The sequence below is a fragment of the Artemia franciscana genome, chromosome 2 (genome assembly GCF_032884065.1).
Source record: "Artemia franciscana chromosome 2, ASM3288406v1, whole genome shotgun sequence".
NCBI classification, from domain to species: domain Eukaryota; kingdom Metazoa; phylum Arthropoda; class Branchiopoda; order Anostraca; family Artemiidae; genus Artemia; species Artemia franciscana.
The window spans coordinates 18,791,854-18,810,962 of NC_088864.1; the positions used below are offsets into that span (position 1 = coordinate 18,791,854).

General features: G+C 35.3%; 1 protein-coding gene across 4 annotated transcripts in view; it reads right to left on the reverse strand.

Annotated features, from left to right (window-relative positions):
- The window catches only part of LOC136038136 (MAP kinase-activating death domain protein-like), a 219,319-nt gene that overhangs the window by 112,781 nt on the left and 87,429 nt on the right, over positions 1-19,109 (reverse strand). For 2 of the 4 annotated variants that reach the window (XM_065721183.1, XM_065721164.1), the window contains exons 9-11: positions 18,089-18,159; positions 6,518-6,641; positions 3,823-3,843 (exon numbers count right to left, since the gene is read on the reverse strand). In XM_065721183.1, the coding sequence (XP_065577255.1) occupies positions 3,823-3,843; positions 6,518-6,641; positions 18,089-18,159 (216 nt within the window). The remainder of the gene's footprint in view (positions 1-3,822; positions 3,844-6,517; positions 6,642-18,088; positions 18,160-19,109) is intronic. The other 2 variants (XM_065721193.1, XM_065721174.1) reach the window with 1 other exon arrangement.

The window sequence follows — 19,109 nt, forward strand, 5'->3', positions numbered from 1 at the left end:
GAAAGAAAAGCTCACTGGAGCTTGAGCACCAAAATTACAAAAGAAGCATGTTCAGTGTCTATCAAGCTCTATTATCATTACTGATAGTAACTCATTGATGCAGCAAGCCGACTGAGATCAACACAGCTGCATACTCCTCCACCCCAACATATTCAAAACTTCAATCTTCAATTTATCCTCCTTTAAGTCCTCTCGTATTGGGTTCAACACAATCCGTCCGTGTATGATCTGGTTTAGCTTTGTATCTGGTTTTGCTTTGGATCTGGTTTTCCGTACATCAGAAATTACCACATCCATAAAACATGATCTGCCATCTTAACCTTTATCCCATTATATACCTAGAAAGCGAGAGCTCACGGGTTCAGCATAAATAAATTAGTAATGCCGCTCTGTTTTCGCATATTCTATATGGTAAGAATTCAATTAATCTTATTCTTCAGTAGAAATTTCATGTACAGCTTTGGAACGAGCAGAAATTACTAACCAAGTAAGAAACTCAAGACATCATCTTTAAAACGGTGAAAAACAAAGTTTGCTGAAATACCTTTTTTTCGTTAGACACGGCGGAACAGAAAGCGAGCCGATTACAGATAAACATCTCTAGAGTTTACTGAAGTACATTTTATGGCATTTGTTATCTACCAAGTGACATATAGCGATCGCAAATTCTGTCGGTCTGTCGGTCCCGGTTTTGCTACTTTAGGCACTTCCAGGTAAGCTAGGACGATAAAATTCGGCAGGCATATCGGGAGTAAGACCATATTAAATTACAAATTGTCATTTCCACGATTCGACAATCTGGGGGGGGGGAGTCGGGGGACGGTTAAATCGGAAAAATAAGAAAAAATGAGGAATTTTTAACTAAAAGTGGTGATCAGATCTTAATGAAATTTGATGTTAGAAAAAATATCATGTCTCAAAGCTCTTATTTAAAATCCCGACCGGAGCCGGTGACATTGCGGGGAGTTGAAGGGGGGGGGGACCTAAAATCTTGGAAAACACTTACAGTGGAGGGATCGGGATAAAACTTGGTGGGAAAAATTATCACAAGTCCTAGATACGTGATTGACATAACTGGAAGGGATTCACTCTCTTTGGAGGAGATGGGGGGGGGGGGTTGATTCTGAAAAATTAGAAAAAATGACGTATTTTTAACTTACGAAGGAGTGATCGGATCTTAATGAAATTTGATGTTTGGAAGGGTATCGTGTTTCAGAGCTTTTATTTTAATCCCGACCGGATCCGGTGACATTGGAGGGAGTTGGGGGGAAGCCTAAAATCTTGGAAAAGGCTTAGAGTGGAGGGATCGGGATGAAACACGGTGAAAAAAATAAGCAAAAGTCTTAGATACGCTATTGACATAACCAGAACGGATCCGCTCTCTTTGGGGGAGTTGAGGAGGGGGGTTGATTCTAAAAAATTGGAAAAAATGAGGTATTTTTTACTTACGAATGAGTGATTGGATCTGAATAAAATTTCATATTTAGAAGGACCTCATAACTCAGATTTCTTGTTTTAAATTCTGACTGGATCCGGTGTCATTGGGGGGGGGGGACGCGATCTTGAAAAACGCTTAAAGCGGAGAGATCAGAATGAAACTTGGTGGGAAGAATAAGCACAAGTCCAAGATATGTGACGAAAATAACAGGACCAGATCCGCTCTCTTTGTTAGAGCTGGGGGGGGGGGGGGGTAATTCGGTAAAATTAGAAAAAATGAGGTATTTGTAACTTACGAACAAGTGATCGGATCACAATGAAATTTGATCTTTAGAAGGATCTTGTGCTTTAGAACTCTCATTTTAAATCCTGACCAGATCTGGTGACACTAGGGGGAGCTGCAGGGGGAAACCTGAAATCTTGGAAACTAGAAATCTTGGAAAACGCTTAGCGTGGAGAGATCGGGATGAAACTTGATGGGAAGAATAAGCAAATATTATAGATATTTGATTAACATAATTGGAACGGATCAGTTCTATTTAAGAGAGTTGGGGGTTGTTAATTTGGAAAAACTAGAAAAATTGAGGTATTTTAATTTAAGAACGGGTGACCGGATCTTAATGAAATTTGATATTTAGAAGGAACTCATGTCTCAGAGCTCTTATTTCAAATCCCTACCAGATCTGTTGAGATTGAAGGGAGTTTGAGGGGGAAACGGGAGATCTTGGAAAACGCTTAAAAATATCGTAGATACGCGGTGGACGTAACCAGACTGGATCCACCCTGTTTGGGGGAGTTGGGGGTGGGGTTCAGTGCTTTGACGAGTTTGATGCTTCTGGACGTGCTAGGACGATGAAAATTGGTAGGCGTGTCAGGGACCTGCACAAATTGACTTGAAAAAGTCGTTTTCCCCGATTCGACTATCTGGGGGGCTGAAGGGAGAAAAAAAATTAGAAAATTGAGGTATTTTTAACTTAGCAGTGGGTGATCGGATCTTAATGAATTTTGATATTTAGAAGGACCTTAGAAGGACCTATTTTGAATCCCAACCGGCATTAAGTTTCTGATTTTCCTTTTAAAGCAATCTATTGATTCTTAGAATTTCGCCAGAGCTCATACCATATGAGCTCTTGGCTCTTGGCTCTTCTGACCTCGTCACAAGTGCCAAACGAGCTCTTAGCTCTTGTTTTCGTTAGACACGGCGGAACAGCTAGTGAGCTACTTAGAGATAAACATTATCTCTTCACTTGATCAAAAATTTCCCTGTCAAATTTCTGACACATACAAGAGCTACAACAATTCTGCGTCACACTTAAAGTTCAGTTACTGGAAAAGTTCAATGGAGTTCATTTCCATTATCATCATTTCTAGTAGCTTCTTTACAAATCAGTTGCAGGCATTCCTAGGCGGAAAAACACTTTAGGATTTGATGAGCTATGAAAAGCGATTCTGAAATATCGCTTATAAAACATCATTTCTAAGATATGTTTATTTTTCAATGTTCAGACTTGCGTAAAGGCACAAGTGCCATAGAATTAGAGAGGAAATACTTTGGAGTGGGATACCTAAACATTAGAATTAAAAACAAACTTCAACAAACTGTTTCAATTTCTTTCTAAAAGCTACTTCAATTTCATTTTTTTTCAATTTCTTTTCAAAACTTTGCGTCGAGCATTAATAAAAAGTAATGTTTACGTCATTGGATCACGGTTGCAGCGATATCTGCAAACTATTGAAGTGTGAACCACGGCCACACGGCTACGAAATTTGAAAACGTGTTTTTAAAAAACTATTAAGAAAAAATTGTCATTTGAAGTTGATTCAGGAGTAGTAACTGTTATTTCGATTAATCTTACCAGTGAAAGTTTATTGCGAATACAAATTTTTGGGAATTTCAAAAAACAGCCTAAAATCCCTTAAGAAGTCGGAGATCGGAGATTAATATAACAACGGGAAAAATTAGAAAAATCCAGTTATGGTTTTGATTAAATATACTAATAATCTAATGGAACAAATTCCCGGTATTGTCTAGGGCTTGTTTATTTGTATGAAATTTTAATACGTGATTTAACACTTTTCATTATGGTTTAATTTTTAGAAATTTAAAGGACTTCAATGTTTTCAGATAAACAAATTTTAATTGGTATATTTAGGCAAAAATCTTACGCATAGACAAAGTTAAGAGTTGGTAACTGATTTGCCTTTAACGTGTCTCCAATGAACAGCTCAATTATGCAGCCAGCCAAACAAGATCAGCATTAAATCTAAGAAACTAGGAAACAATGTTTTTGACTAAACTGTGCATATAAAGGATTAAAAAATAATATTAAAATAAAAAGAACTACAAAATAATGCCAACTAATGCAAAAAGTGTACTTTACAAACCTGTTCCATCGATTTCATGGCCTGAAAGGTAGAAAATGAGAAGAATTAAGAGCATACAAGACAGAAATTGAAGACAACTTTATTAAAGCATGAAAACGTTATATTAAAAAAAATACCACAGGTGGAAATAGTAAAGTTTAACTAATATCTCTCTTTTCATTGAAAGTAAATACACCCTTAATTAGTTTGCACCTGGGAGAAGGTGATAATTCTTATAATGGTTGTTCACAATATTATTATTATAATTACGCTACACCACAAATATGACATGAACCTACCCTTTGCCTCAAAAGAAGAAAAAGCACAGAGGCTGAGGAATTATTACTTTTTTTTATACAAGGTTCGTTTCCAGGTATTCTTTTTGCAAATCATCCTTAATTATCAAATCTGGACTTTATGCTAGATCATAAATTCTACTTCACAATTTGAAAAACATAAATTTAAGTATCTTGCGCCCATCATTTCATTCAATGATATATATTTACTTCTGATTCAATTCTGGTTCTATATCCGATTTTGTTCAGTGAGTTATACTTACTTCCCAAAGTTTTTTTTCTTTTTGTATACGAGATTTTAGCAAAACAAATAAAACAGTCAAAGTAGATTTTTTATTTTGGATTTTAGTACTTTCTGAACGTTTCAAACGAAAACATTTTTTAATTAAACCAACTAAGACGGATAGTCCGAGTGAGTGAGAGGTAAATCTAGCATAAGCCTTTTTAGGGTTATACAAAAATGATGTCATTTCACTTGTTGATAGTTAAGTCTATCATCCACCCATCCATACGTCATTCCTACAGCAGAATTAAGGTAGACAGTCATAGAACTAATGGGATGAAAAAAGGATTGATTTTGGGTTGACACGTGACGGACAATGTCCACTGGATTTGTATAGTCTTGTAACTGTAAAAAACTGGCAAACTGGCAAAACCAAACTGTCATATTTTGAAGTATCATTTTACTTTTTCCAAATTTTTGCAATTAAAGACTTAGAAGCTGAAAACCATCGTAAAAAAAAATTCAAACTCAAAATTTATTGAATTTTTTTATTCTTATAGGATGTATTTCTTGGATGATGCCTCTAAAGTTAAATGAAGTAAAAACTAGAGTTTTTTATTGAATTTCTTGAATTAAATTTAAAGTATTCTGTCGACGTTGGAATCTTGACATAAACCATGTTTACACAAGGAATATTTTTGGAACGGAATGGTGTATAGAGATGGCTGGGCCCAAGAACTATCGTTGAAATATAGATTAGGTAGCTGATATCTTTCAAGCCCTTAACTTTCATTTATAAAGGCATCACTTCATAACAACCTCCTAAGGCCTCCCCATATTAAAGGTCAATAGGGTTTCAATACCGATACATATTCACTTCTGATGACTCGATAACTAATCAAATCGATAAATCGACAAAGAATGATGTGCTCCTACACCTTTCAGTAAAATAAAGAAATGCACCTACAGTCTAAATCAAGGCTTGCAACATCGGTTACGTGCACGCACTAATTTTTGGCTACTACATCCATCGGTGAGTAAACTGCTCCTCGTATTGAAATTGAAAAGGTTTTTTACCCTAAATCAAATAAAAAAAAAAGAAGTTTTTTTTAACTGACACTAAAACTTAAAACGAACAGAAATTGCTCCGTATATGAAAGGGATTGTCCCTCCGCAACGCCTCAATCTTTACGCTGAAGTTTGACTCTGTCACAACTGCACTTTTTAAAACAATAAAGAAATTTTAGCGTTAAGATTCTATGACTTTTAGGGGGTGTTTCCCCCCGTTTTCTAAAATAAGACAAATTTTCTCAGGCTCGTAACTTTTGATGGGTAGAGCTAAACTTGATGAAACTTATATATTTAAAATCAGCATTAAAATTTGATTCTTTTGATGCAACTATTGGTATCAAAATTCTGTTTTTTAGAGTTTCGGTTACTATTGAGCCGGGTCGCTCCTTACTACAGTTCGTTACCATGAACTGTTTGATCCGTCAATTTGGTGAATAAATGTTGCAGAAAATGACAAAGAAGATTCAATTTTTAATTTCTAGATTTTCTTTAATCAGGTTTTTAAATTTATATTAAAAGCTAAAGAAAAGCCCCCATAGCAAAGAATAGTTTAGACAGTAAAAATTATTAAAAAAGATTTTTGTGAATTTTTATGGTATTATAAAAACCATCTAATAAAAGCAGAATACTAATACTCCAAAAGATTAACACAAATATTAAATGAAATAGGTAAAAATTTCGGCAACGAAAAATCAAAATTTTGTACAAAAGTCCAGGTAAAGTTTCACGCGGAGGGGCTGAAGGAATTTACACTTATCATTACACTTTCTTTCGATTTATGCGAAATTTGCAAGGAAAATGGATTTTAAATGGCCAAAGATTACAAACATTGCTCGATTCCTTAATGGCAAACATGCATAATTTTATTTTATTTTTTAATAAGCAAAGAGTTTAGCATAAGTAAAAAGTTTATTGTATTTAACCTTAGCCCACCTAAAACAGCTAAATAATTCCATAAAAGACTGAAATATCATCTTACTAACCTCAAGAAAAAAAAACTCTTAAAATACAACTTTGCCAAACATTTTAATTTTGTAGATGACCTGAAAAACATAATATTTTTCAATCTTGGAATTAGATCAAGTTTCATCAAATGTTGAAATATCATCCTATGTTCAATATTTACCTGTTTCAGATGATTTCTCAGGATTCCACACTCTGGTTCGGAGAATTTGGGTACCTCTTCGTATTTCATGGATGGAACAAGTTTCCCGGAATCCAAATCAACAAGCCAAACATCCTCAGGCAATCTAAACAAGAAATTTTTTGTCTCATCCTTTTTTATTAATCGTAAAGAAACTAGTTCCCTTAGGACCATGTTTACTAATTATCTTTTTTTGGCCAAAACTTCACTTCACTGTATCTACGAGAAAATTTTCAAAAATAAAACTAACAAAATTGGTTACTCTTAATTTGAAAATTCTGGCCACACGGGTTTCAGAAAGTCAACGTCATTGAAAGTGAGTATTTTATTTTTTAAATCAATAAAGGAACTGCAAAGTGTTATTTTATTTTATAATATGAAATAAAATCACAATTATAATGGTCACTTTTAATGGTGGTTCTGCAAGGTCCGGCACAAGACTGCAACATTATGTTCTAAACTAAAAAGCATTTGACATGTAGTGTATTGTAATAGGATATTTTATTCAGAGAAAGATTTAATAGGACTTAAGGCTCGTGATGCAAGATATGTGGCAAAGAGAGTGCAGCAGCTTTGCTTCTCCAGGTGGACCGATCTGCTACTGTGATGGGGGCCTCCTCAGCAGCAACGTCACCCATGTTGAGAAACTTCTGCTGGCTGTTCTTCCACCTGGTCAGAGATCTATCCCTCGGGCACAACCAACCTTGGGATGCGTTGTAAAAAAATCGTATATGATTCAAGAAGGGGTTGCCAGTGGCATCCGAGAAAGATGACCAAATCATCTGAGAGAACATTGGCCAATTTTAGATAAGATTGGAAATTGGTGAGTAAGGACAAGGAGCCTTTCAATACTCAAAAAACCTTTCCATCAGAACCCCCTTGATTCGACAAAGTCGTCTCGTCTGGCAGGAGTCTATCAAGCTCAATATTTTATATTTTAGAGGTCGTGTCTCAGTCACAGTCTCAGTCTCTAGAGTAGGACGGAGCTCACAGAAAGGCGATCTCCAAATGGCACTGAGTCAAAAAATAGAAGCTTAAAATAAAAAATTACATTTAGCAACATTTTCTTGAAAAAAAATTGACATTTGCATTTTAAAAAACACTAGCAGGTATCTACATGATGGTAAATGACAACACGGCTCGGTCATATTGTATTGGAATGACAGGAAGGTGCGTCAGTTAAGACGCTTTTAATCATCTTTTGGCGTTGTCATGTCTCAAGTCGTTTCTGACTGCTCACACTACTGACATTTTTACACAGCTGAGGTAATTCAGCAGGGAAAGGCATTTTAAATGGCAATTTGGTTCTTCTGATCCCCACTGCCTGGCTTATCTTCATCGTGCAATTAAGTCAGAAGTGTCAAAATGTCACATACAAGACAGTGACGATTATTCTATGGAGCTTTCTTTCTCCTGGGAAATTTTACGTACAACATTTAAAACACTTTAGTCGTTCTAAGACCGGTCCTACAATTAGAAGAGCGGTCAACCTACTAGCGTATTTAGGCAAGTTTTCACAAATGTTGCAGATTCTGAAAAAATGAGGAATAAGCATTAAAAAAATTTGTGGGCATTCTGGGTAAAACCTCACTTTATCAGACAGTGCGTGGTAACGAACTGTAAGCAAAGAGAGACTCGGGCTATTAGTAATCGAACCTCTAAACTAAGAATTTTGATTTAAACTAATGAATTGAAATAATTGGCTTTTAATGCTGATTTCAAATGTATAAAATTCATTAAACATAAAGAGCGAGTGGTTGAGGAGGGAACAGCCCCCCTCCAAATCCATGGAATAATTTTTGTTTGTTTTAAGTTTTAATGTCGCTCTTTACTTTTATTTGAGAAAACATGTTTTTTACAGATTCCCCTTTTACTGATCCGAGCTCAACACGGGAGAGGATACAAAACCCAAATACATTAGTGAGCTCCTTTCTTTTCTTATAAGTCATGTTTAGTTAATACAAACAGCCACGCTCATAGAAATTGAATTGGGTGGGTGGGTAAAAATAGTAAAAGATAATGCGTATTTTGTTTGGGAATTGTGAAAATAATTACAAAATTTTTTAAAATGGTGGGTCAGGTGAGATGCAGACCCTCTGGCCCATTGATCGCATGTAAGAAGTAGAGCAACGTAAAATCATAGGTTAGGATTTTGCAAGGGTTCTAAGTACAATTTTTACTACTGCTGTATTTGTATCTAAGTCTCCCACCCCCATAGCTGTGAGCAGACCATACAATTCCTCCTTTTTCCAGGAAGACCAAAATGTATAAAAGCGGCTAAATCTCGAAATACTTAGAAACTATAAATACGACTTTTTAATAGAAAGCATCATTTTTAGATGTTTAGCTTCCTCCTGCTGTTTAAACAAGGGTAGAGATATAACTTGTTTGGAAACAATTGCGGCTAAATCTATTCAATCCAAGTATGATTAAATTTAAAAAAATAAGCTTTTTAACTGAAAGTAAGGATTGACATTAAAACTTAAAATAAACAGAAATTACTCCGTATATGAAAGAGGTTGTCCCCTCCGCAACGCCTTGCTCTTTACGCTAAAGTTTGACTCTGTCACAACTCTACTTTTTAAAACAATAAAAAAAAACTTTAGGGTAAAGAGCGAGGTGTTGCAGAGGGGACAATCTCTTTCATATACAGAGTAATTTCTGTTCGTTCTAAATTTTAATGTCACTCCTTACTTGCAGTTAAAAAAAAACTTCTTTTTTAAATATAATTTCTGAACGTTTTTTAATTAATGCATGTTTTGAGTTTGGCTCACAGCACATGAATAATTACAACAAAATTTGCGCATTAATTATTTTTTGCTACAAGGCTTTCTCATAGTTTTGATCGGATGATTTTATTAAAAAAAGGGGTGGGGGAGGAGGCCTAATTGCCCAACAATTTTCGGTTACTTAAAAATGCAACTAGATTTCTTATTTTTTTTAACGAACATTTTTGTTAGTAATAAACATATGTGCCTTACGAATTAACTTACGTAACGAACTTCTATAATTTTGTATTTATATTACATATACGAGGGGGTTTGCCCCCTCGTCAATACCTCGCTCTTTATACCAAAGCTGGAATTTTATCCCAAATCTTTAAAGAATGACCCCTGAATCACAAAAGCCGTAGAATGAATAGCTGAAATTACTAAAAATATTTTAGCATAAACAACAAATTATATTGGAGGAGACGAACCCGCTTATACACGTACTATTTTACTTTCATTTTAAGTTTGAATGCTACTCATTACTTCCTGGTGATTTTTTTTTATTGATTTTCTCATTGCTTTTTTTAAACAATGCTAGAAAATCCTGCGCCCCTTCATAGAAATTCTCTTCCCTCATGATAAATTCCCCCATGGAAAGATCCTCCCACGGAACCCCCGACCCACTCCTACCCTAACACGAAAAAGTCCCCCTGAAAACGTCTGTAGACTTCATAATAATCATTACTATATGTAAAAAATGGTCAAAGTTTGCAACTTGCAGCCCCTCCCCCAGGGACTGTGGGGGATTAAGTCGTCCTCAAAGACATAATTATTAGGTTTTTGACTAAGTTGAAAGGAATGGCTATCCGGTGACTTTGAGGAAAAAATGTGCGTGGGAGGGGGCCTAGGTGCCCTCTAATTTTTTGGTGACTTAAATAGGACACTAGAACTTTTGATTTCCATTGTAATGAGCCTGTTCGTAACATACTAGGACCACTGGGTCGATACAATCACCCCTGGAAAAAAAGCAAATAAACACGCATCCATGATCTGTCTTTTGGCAAAAATACAAAATTCCACATATTTGTATATAAGAGCTTGAAACTTTTACAGTGGGGTTCTCTGACTGAATCTGATGGTGTGATTTTTGCTAGAATTCAATGAATTTGAGGGGGTGTTTTCCCCTATTTTCTAAAATAAGACAAATTTCCTCAGGCTCGTAACTTTTGATGGATAAGACTAATCTTGATGAAACTTATATATTTAAAATCAGTATTAAAATTTAATTCCTTTGATGTAACTATTGATATCAAAATCCCATTTTTTAGAGTTTCGGTTACTATTGAGCCGGGTCGCTCCTTACCACAGTTCGTTACCACGAACTGTTTGATACTAATTTTTTGTGTTTTAAAATTGCGTGATAAAGAAGAAACTTAGAATGTTAGGATTACTGTATCAATTTATTATGGAACAAATCAAAATCATGGAGTAATATGCAATTTAGAACAGTTATTAGTCGTAATTCATTACTTATTTCTCTTTGACGTATTATCAATTGTTCGGGCAGAATTTAAGGATCCTTTATTGTGTTGTCAAACAGTTCGTGGTAACGAACTGTAGTAAGGAGCGACCCGGCTCAATAGTAAACGAAACTCTAAAAAATGGAATTTTGATACTAATAGATACATCAAAAGAATCGGATTTTTAAGTTGATTTTAAATATATAAGTTCCATCAAATTTAATCTTACTAATCAAAAGTTACGAGCCTGAGAATATTTGCCTTGTTTTGGAAAATTGGGGGAAACACCCCCTAAAAGTCATACGATCTTAACGAAAATCACACCATCCCATTCAGCCTATTAGAGAACACTTCTGTAGAAGTCAAGCTCTTATCTACAAAAATGTGGAACTTTTTTTGTGGAATGTGGAGTTTTTTTTGCCAGAAGACCGATCACGGGTGCGTGTTTATTTGTTTGTTTGTTTTTTTTTCCTTTTTTTTCCTCAGGGATAATCGTATCGACAAAATGGTCCTAGAATGTCATGAAAGGGCTCATTCTAACGGAAATTAGAAGTTCTAGTGCCCTTTTTCAGTGACCAAAAATTGGAGGGCACCTAGGTCCCTTCCCACGCTCATTTTTTCCCAAAGTCAACGGATCAAAATTTTGAGATAGCTGTTTTGTTCAACTGAGTCGAAAAAAAAAATAATAACTATGTCTTTGGGGCTGAGTTAATCCCCCACAATCCCCGGGAGAGGGGCTGCAAATTACAAACTTAGACCAGCGTTTACATACAGTAATGGTTATTTGGAAGTGTACAGACCTTTTCAGGGGAATTTTTGGGTGGGAAGGTTGAGAGGAGGGGGCTACGTGGGAGGATCTTCCCTAGGAGGAATTTGTCATCGGAGAAGAGAAACTCCATGAAGGGGGCGCAAGATTTTCTAGCATTTCTTAAAAAAAAGCAATGAAAAAATAAATATGAAAAGTTTTTTCCACTAAAAGTAAGGACCAGCATTAAAACTTAAAACAAACAGACATTATAACGTGTATAGGGGGGTTCATCTCTTCCTAAATACCTAACTCTTAACGCTAAAGTATTTTAAGTAATTTCAACTATGTATTCTACAGCCTTTGTGGATTTAGGGGCCAATCTTAAAGAATTGGGACAAAATTAAAGCTTTAATGTAAAGAGCGAGGTGTTAACGAGGGGGAAACGCCCTCATATGCATAATAAAAATATATGAATATAGAAGTTCGTTACGTAAGTTAATTTGTAAGTTACGTATATTTCTTACTAATAAAGACATTCGTTAAAAATTAAAAATTCTAGATGCCTTTTTAAGTAACCAAAAAACTGGAGGGACACTAGGCCTTCTCTCCCACCCTTTTTTGTGGTTTTTAATTGTCTTAAAAATTAGAATTGTGTCAAAGAGTCAAACTTCAGCGTAAAGAGCGAGGGATTGCGGAGGGGATGTCGCTCCTTACTTTCAGTAAAAAAAAACAGTTTTTTTTTATTTAATTTCTGAACGTTTTTGAATTAGTGCATGTTTGATTTTGGCTCTCCGCACATAAATTATTAAAATAAAATTTGCATACTAATTCTTTTTTTTGGATAAATGGCTTTCTCTTAATTTTGATCAGAGGATTTTGAGAAATAAGGGGCGGGGAAGGAGGCCTAGTTGCCCTCAAGTTTTTCGGTTACTTAAAAGGCAACTAGAACTTTCAATTTTTAACGAACGTTTTTATTAGTAAAAAATATACGTAACTTAAGAATTAATTTACGTAAGTTTTTCATGATTATTTTTTCATTGTTGTTTTTTTTACAGTAATGCTAGAAAATCCTGCGCCCTTTTCATTGAGTTTCTCTTCCCCCATGACATATTCCTCCGAGAAATATGACGATGACCCCTGGAAAAAATTGTCTTAAAAATTAGAATCGTGTCAAGAGTCAAACTTTAGCGTAAAGAGCGAGGGATTGCGGAGGGAAACCCATTTCATATACGGAGTAGTTTCTGTTCGTTTTAAGTTTTAATGTCGCTCCTTACTTTCAGTAAAAAAAAACAATTTTTTTTTAATTTAATTTCTGAACGTTTTTGAATTAGTGCATGTTTGATTTTGGCTCCCCGCACATAAATTATTAAAATAAAATTTGCATACTAATTCTTTTTTTGGCTAAATGGCTTTCTCTTAATTTTGATCAGATGATTTTGAGAAATAAAGGCGGGGAAGGAGGCCTAGTTGCCCTCAAGTTTTTCGGTTACTTAAAAGGCACCTAGAACTTTCAATTTTTAACGAACGTTTTTATTAGTAAAAAATATACGTAACTTAAGAATTAACTTACGTAACAAACTTTTCTATTCTTATATTTTTATTATGTATATGAGAGGGTTTGTCCCCTCTTTAATACCTCGCACTTTATACTAAATCTTTAGTTTTGTCCCTATTGTTTAAGAATGACCCCTGAATCAGAAAGGCCGTAGAATAAGTAGTTGAAATTACTAAAAGTACTTTAGCATAAAGAGCGATGTATTTATCTCCTAAATACCTCGCTCTTTATGCTAAAGTATTTTTAGAGCCCCTCATATGCTTAATAATCTCTGTTCGTTTTATGTTTTAATGCTACTCCTTACTTTCAATTGAGAAAACTTTTTCATGATTATTTTTTCATTGTTGTTTTTTTTACAGTAATGCTAGAAAATCCTGCGCCCTTTTCATTGAGTTTCTCATCCCCCATGACATATTCCTCCGAGGAAATATCCTCCCACATAGCCCCCTCCCCTCGACCCAACCTCCCAAACCAAAATAATCCCCCTGAAAACGTGTGTACACTTCCCAATAACCATTACTGTATGTATACACTGGTCAAAGTTTGTAACTTGCAGCCCCTCCCCCAGGGACTGTGGGGGAGTAAGTCATCCCCAAAGACATAGTTATTAAGGTTTTCGACTATGCAGAAGAAAATGGCTATCTCAAAATTTTGATCTGTTGACTTCGGGAAAAAAATCAGCGTGGGAAGGGGTCCTAGGTGGCCTCCAACTTTTTGGTCACTTAAAAAGCGCACTAGAACTTTTAATTTCCATTAGAATGAGCCCTATTGCGACATTCTAGGACCACTTGGTCGATACGATGACCCCTGGAAAAAAGAAAAAAACAAACAAACAAATAAACACGCACCCGTGAACTGTCTTCTGGCAAAAAATACGAAATTCCACATTTTTGTAGATAAGAGCTTGGAATTTTTGCTCTAGGGTTCTCTAATACGCTGAATGCGATGGTGTGATTTTCGTTAAGATTCAATGACTTTTAGAGGGTGTTTTTTTTCCGATTTTCCAAAATAAGGTAAATTTCCTCAGGCTCATAACTTTTGATGACAAAGACTAAATTTGATGAAACCTATATATTTAAAATCAGCATGACAATCCGATTCTTTTGATGTATCTTTTAGCATCAAAATTCTCATTTTTAGAGTTTCGTTTACTATTGAGCCGGGTCGCTCCTTACTACAGTTCGTTCCCACGAACTGTTTGATTTAAGCTGCATATAGTCCGTTTACTCGACCTCAATGTTAAGAGGTGAATTTGTTACCAAATAAAGCTCAGCCAGAGTCGCCCCAGCTCTAAATGGGTACCTGGAGGAATCTGGGAAAGGTGAACAGGAAGGGTGTGCGAAAGCACAGGATGGTTGGCCCCAAGCACCCCTCCATTGCACTTCCAGGCTGAAGGGCCAAGAAACGGAGATCAGCACCGCTGGTAGGGACTGCAAACTCTAATGCCGTATTCTTTACCTTTTTTCTTTCTTTTTTAAACTTCCGGGGCGATAGTAACATTTAATTTTATAAAAAAAAGTTATCGTGGGCTTATGCAGTCCCAAAACGGTACTGAACTCAAGCTTAATAATATAGCAAATGTGACAAATTTAAAGAGCAAATAAAAATTTTAAAAAATATGGTGAACAGTGCATAAGAATTTGAATGGTCGTGATGTTTCAGCTGTAGTTATTAATATTACTATTATTAACAGTCTGTCGCCGCAAGTTCATCTAGGGCTTGCAATCTTTCCCTTTGCAGAGCAGTCTTCGTAAGTGGTGTCAAGATGACCACTGGAGGGTATAGTCATCTAACAGTTACCAACCATCACCAGTAAACGGCAATGATATTCAGAACTGGTACGAACAAGAAACTTTTTTCTCCCACATCAGGTTGCTCCTCGGGAGATTTTCTTTACCCCATGGCCAACGTTTAGTATCTCTAAGGGTATTGACTCCTGCCCCCGCGCATGATTTTAATAGCCATTACTGATTTCAATCCGTCCAATCTCGGAAACATATACTGTTCATATGCTCTAGCCCATGATCAGACACTGGCCAAGACGGCCAGTGGCTGAAGAGGATCGTCAGTAGCAGTATTAGATCTCTATTTCAACCAATATCTACTCACAGGGGGCACCAAGAGAAGGTCATCATCCCTACTCCCTTACAGCTATTTAGTTTAGAAGCTCAAACTTCCACGTTTACTTTTCACTAACTTGGATTACTTTAATGCTAAACATCATACATATAAAAATAACTTATCATTTTAGTTACCTTAAAGGTAAATTTTGGAAGAAGGAAAAAATTATCTTTACTGAAGAGAATCAATTTCTGCATTCATTTTTATTCCAAGGAAATAAGAAATGAGTCAAATGAAAGTCCGTCCAGGAGAAGCAAATAAGGAAATTGGTATGCTTCAAGGAGTAATAACATTTCTATTTTCCAATTTCAATAGAAAGAGACGGGGAAAATCTGACATTTCCTATTTATTTACTTAACAAGAAAAAATTTATATTGACACATTTGAAAATGAGGAGTCTAACGAAAGTATAACTTTCTTAGTGACTCCTACTTAGTTTTTACCAATTACTTGAAAAAGGAAAAACACAGTTCTTATTTACAACGAGAAAAACATTTTAAATCATAGGCAGCGCAATGGCGCTGCCTAAGCAAAGATATATGTTGGCACAATGTATTATTATTATTTTTTTTTATTTGTTTTAGACCAGGGCACTTCGTATCGAAAGAGTTGTGGTAGAATCTTCGAAAAAGGCTCATTCGATTGGAAATTGAAAGGGATAGTGCTCTTTTTAGTAGTCGAAAGTTATTGGAGGGCACCTAACCCACCTCCGACGCTCATCATTTCCCCAAACACATACAATCAAAGTTTGAAGATAACCATTTGGTTCAACGTAGTTGAAAAGTCCGGAAAATGCCTCTGAGGATTACACACCCCGACCCTCTAGTCAGAGGTGGTAAGTTATGCCCTGAGGATATACAAGGTTTTTTTTATAGAAAGCTTGGTCGTATAAAATCGGAGGGGACTCATCAGACTGGTAATCAGAAGCTCTAGTTACCTTTTTAAGAGTCAAAGTGATCGGATCAATTGACCAAAAAGGCAATATTTACACGCTACTGCTACGGCAAATTTTGATGCTTCTACTGTTACCACAAGTACCATTACTACTACCACTACTATCGCAACAACTACTACCTCTGTAGCGAGTACTACTAAGGCTAAGGATATTGAAAAAATATCTGAGGAAACGTCGAGGGGAAAGTATTGCTACTACACAAGCTAAGGGTATTCAGGTGAAGCTTTTAAAAAATATTTAGGCGGATGCTGAACTAAATCAAAATAAACTATGATATTGTAGATTGTCAATAGGGTGACAAAGCAATATCAAAATAATGGCTTACATTATTAAGTTAGATCTTTCAGGGTAAGTTGTGACAGATTTTGAACTAGCAAAAAGACACTATGCGTATACTTATGAAACTACATCTACGGATACTGTAACTAATGACACTAAGGGGATTAAGTAGAAACGCTTAGGGGGAGTTTCAATTAAACGAAAAAACTAGACACAAACAAGTATTAAAATGGCATATAAGCAATATCATAGGTAGCGCTGCTTTATCATAGCTAATAATATCATTGATACTTTAAAGGAGCTAATTTGATTGGAAATTCGACGTTCTAGTAACCTGTTTAAGAGTCAAAAGTGATTTGTGGGCAGTCAGCCCTCTTCTTTAGCTCGTAATTTTCCGAACAGTTGAAATCAAAATTTTAGATAGCCGTTTTGTCCAGCATAGCCGAACGGTCTTTTACCTTTATCTCTAGGGCTATTCCGTAGGTTAACCCCCCTCCCGACAGTTATGCAATTTTCCCTAAACTAAATGTTGCCTTAAGATTAAATCGAAAAGCATTTGGCGTATGCTGATTGCCCATAAGACATCTCAGCAGTATCCCAAGAGCGACTGAGTGTATTATGTTCAAACGGGCTACTTCTATTACTACTTCTGCTCTTAAAATTTAACTAAATCAAAAGGATAAAAGTGTATCCAAAATGTCAAAGAGTATGGATAGAATTTTTCAATTTTTATTTTTTTGGCCAACTAGAGGAGGTCTGGAAGTAAAATAAACATTGCTATTTGTGTCCAGATTTTCAAAACGGTGCATTTTGTTAAAAATAGTTGAAAATCTTTCTCCAGCATTCAAACTGTAAATTCTTAAAGAAAAACTGAAAAGATCTAAACTAATATTTTTTTTCCTGAAAAGACTACGTCAATATAAAACAAATAGAAAATAATTAAAAAGACTTTTTCCATAAAATAAGTTTTTCAAAGAAACGTAAAGAACTCCATTAAACCAAAAATGAACAAAATTAAATGTTAACACTTTTCTAACTTTAATAAATCAAATATTATTAACACTTTAAAAAGTATAAATATCAGCATATTTATATTAAACTGAATATGCAAATTCATTTTATTTTTTCAGTAAATTGCAAATTATGTTCAGGCCTTGGGAAAGTACAGGGGTTTAGAGCCCTGCTCATGTTAATTTCTGCTCGTTTTTAGTTTGACTCGGTTATTATCGTAATTTCAGTTTGTTTTGGGTTTCATTTATTTATCGATGCTGATTTGTGGCAGTTTTACTCTTAGCAAATTATTGCTCAGTTTTGGTTTAGTGGAGTTCTTTGCTTTTCTTCGAAAAAGTTTTTTTTAAGTAACAAGTATAAAAAGACTCGAATATCTTAGCTATAAGGCGAGTAATAAATTTCCTATTTTTTCCTGAGACCAAATTTAAAAGATTAAAAAAGGTTTCCATGAAAATCCATCTTGGTGCCCTTAAGTTTGCAACGGCAGCAGGCAATTTTACTCCTGTCTCTCTCAAATACTTTAGACTTAGACTAGGAAACATTCGAAGAGTATAATTAAGTTTTACAAACAAACATATGTCTAATACAAAATATACTGGATATATAAAGTAACTGAGAAATAAATTGTAAGTTCTAAGTTCAGAAATTCTTACCTTACGTATTTTTTCTCTTGAAAAAAGCTCCCGGGAATACCAATGATAAAAGGCGTAGGAGCAAAAAACAACTAGAAAAAAGATGTTCAATACAAATATTTAGCTTATTTAACAAAATTTGTTAATTTCAGCTACAAGCCATTTGTTATCGTCACACAAGAAGAATTTTTCCTTTCTTCCACTAACGAAAGTCAGTAATTATTTATCTTTCATCTAGTCTAGACACTGTTAAATCTGATAACTAGATTATTAATTATTAAAAAAGCTTGGGAAACTTTTACTTTGAAGTCTGACAAACTTTTCTCTTTTTTTGGAACTTTTTAGAATTGTAAACATCGGATAGCTATGAAAAGTACTCTTTTGCCAAGCACTGTTTCTATCAGATAAGTTGGAAACAAAAGTGGGTATCTTATACGTAAACATTTCAAGAAATCTAAAATGCCTTCAACACTAGTCACTTTTTTTCTCAGCTTCAACTTATCTTACACAGAAGAGTCTTAGAAAATTACTTAAGAAATATTTTTGTGCATAACGCAAGTTTATTTGAACAGTCTCCATGTGGGTTATCCCACCAAAATCATGTGCTGATTTTTCCAACTGACAATGCAACCCTGTATAAGGCTTACACTTAGAGGTAGGCAAGTACACCCAACTACAGAGCACAGACACAACACCGGACAAGCAAAATTACCAGATACCAGACCCAGACGCCGGACAGGTCCGGACTAAACAGATACATCTGTACGTGCACCGGTCCAGGATCGACTCCTGCCAGAATCTTAAGATTTTTGCGGCTCTTCCACAATTTCAAATTCAATCCCAAAATTACTCTCCCCCGATTAAGGTGTAAATTTTTTGGAATAAACATCACATACAGCAATCTTGATGTGCCCGCCACAGCAAATTCGTTTAATGAATGTACAGAAACGAAAATGAGAAACTGTAGGAAAATTGCGTATAGCTTGTTATTTTTACATGCATGGATCCTTAAGACCCTTTCTCTCAGTGAGCATAGTAAGGA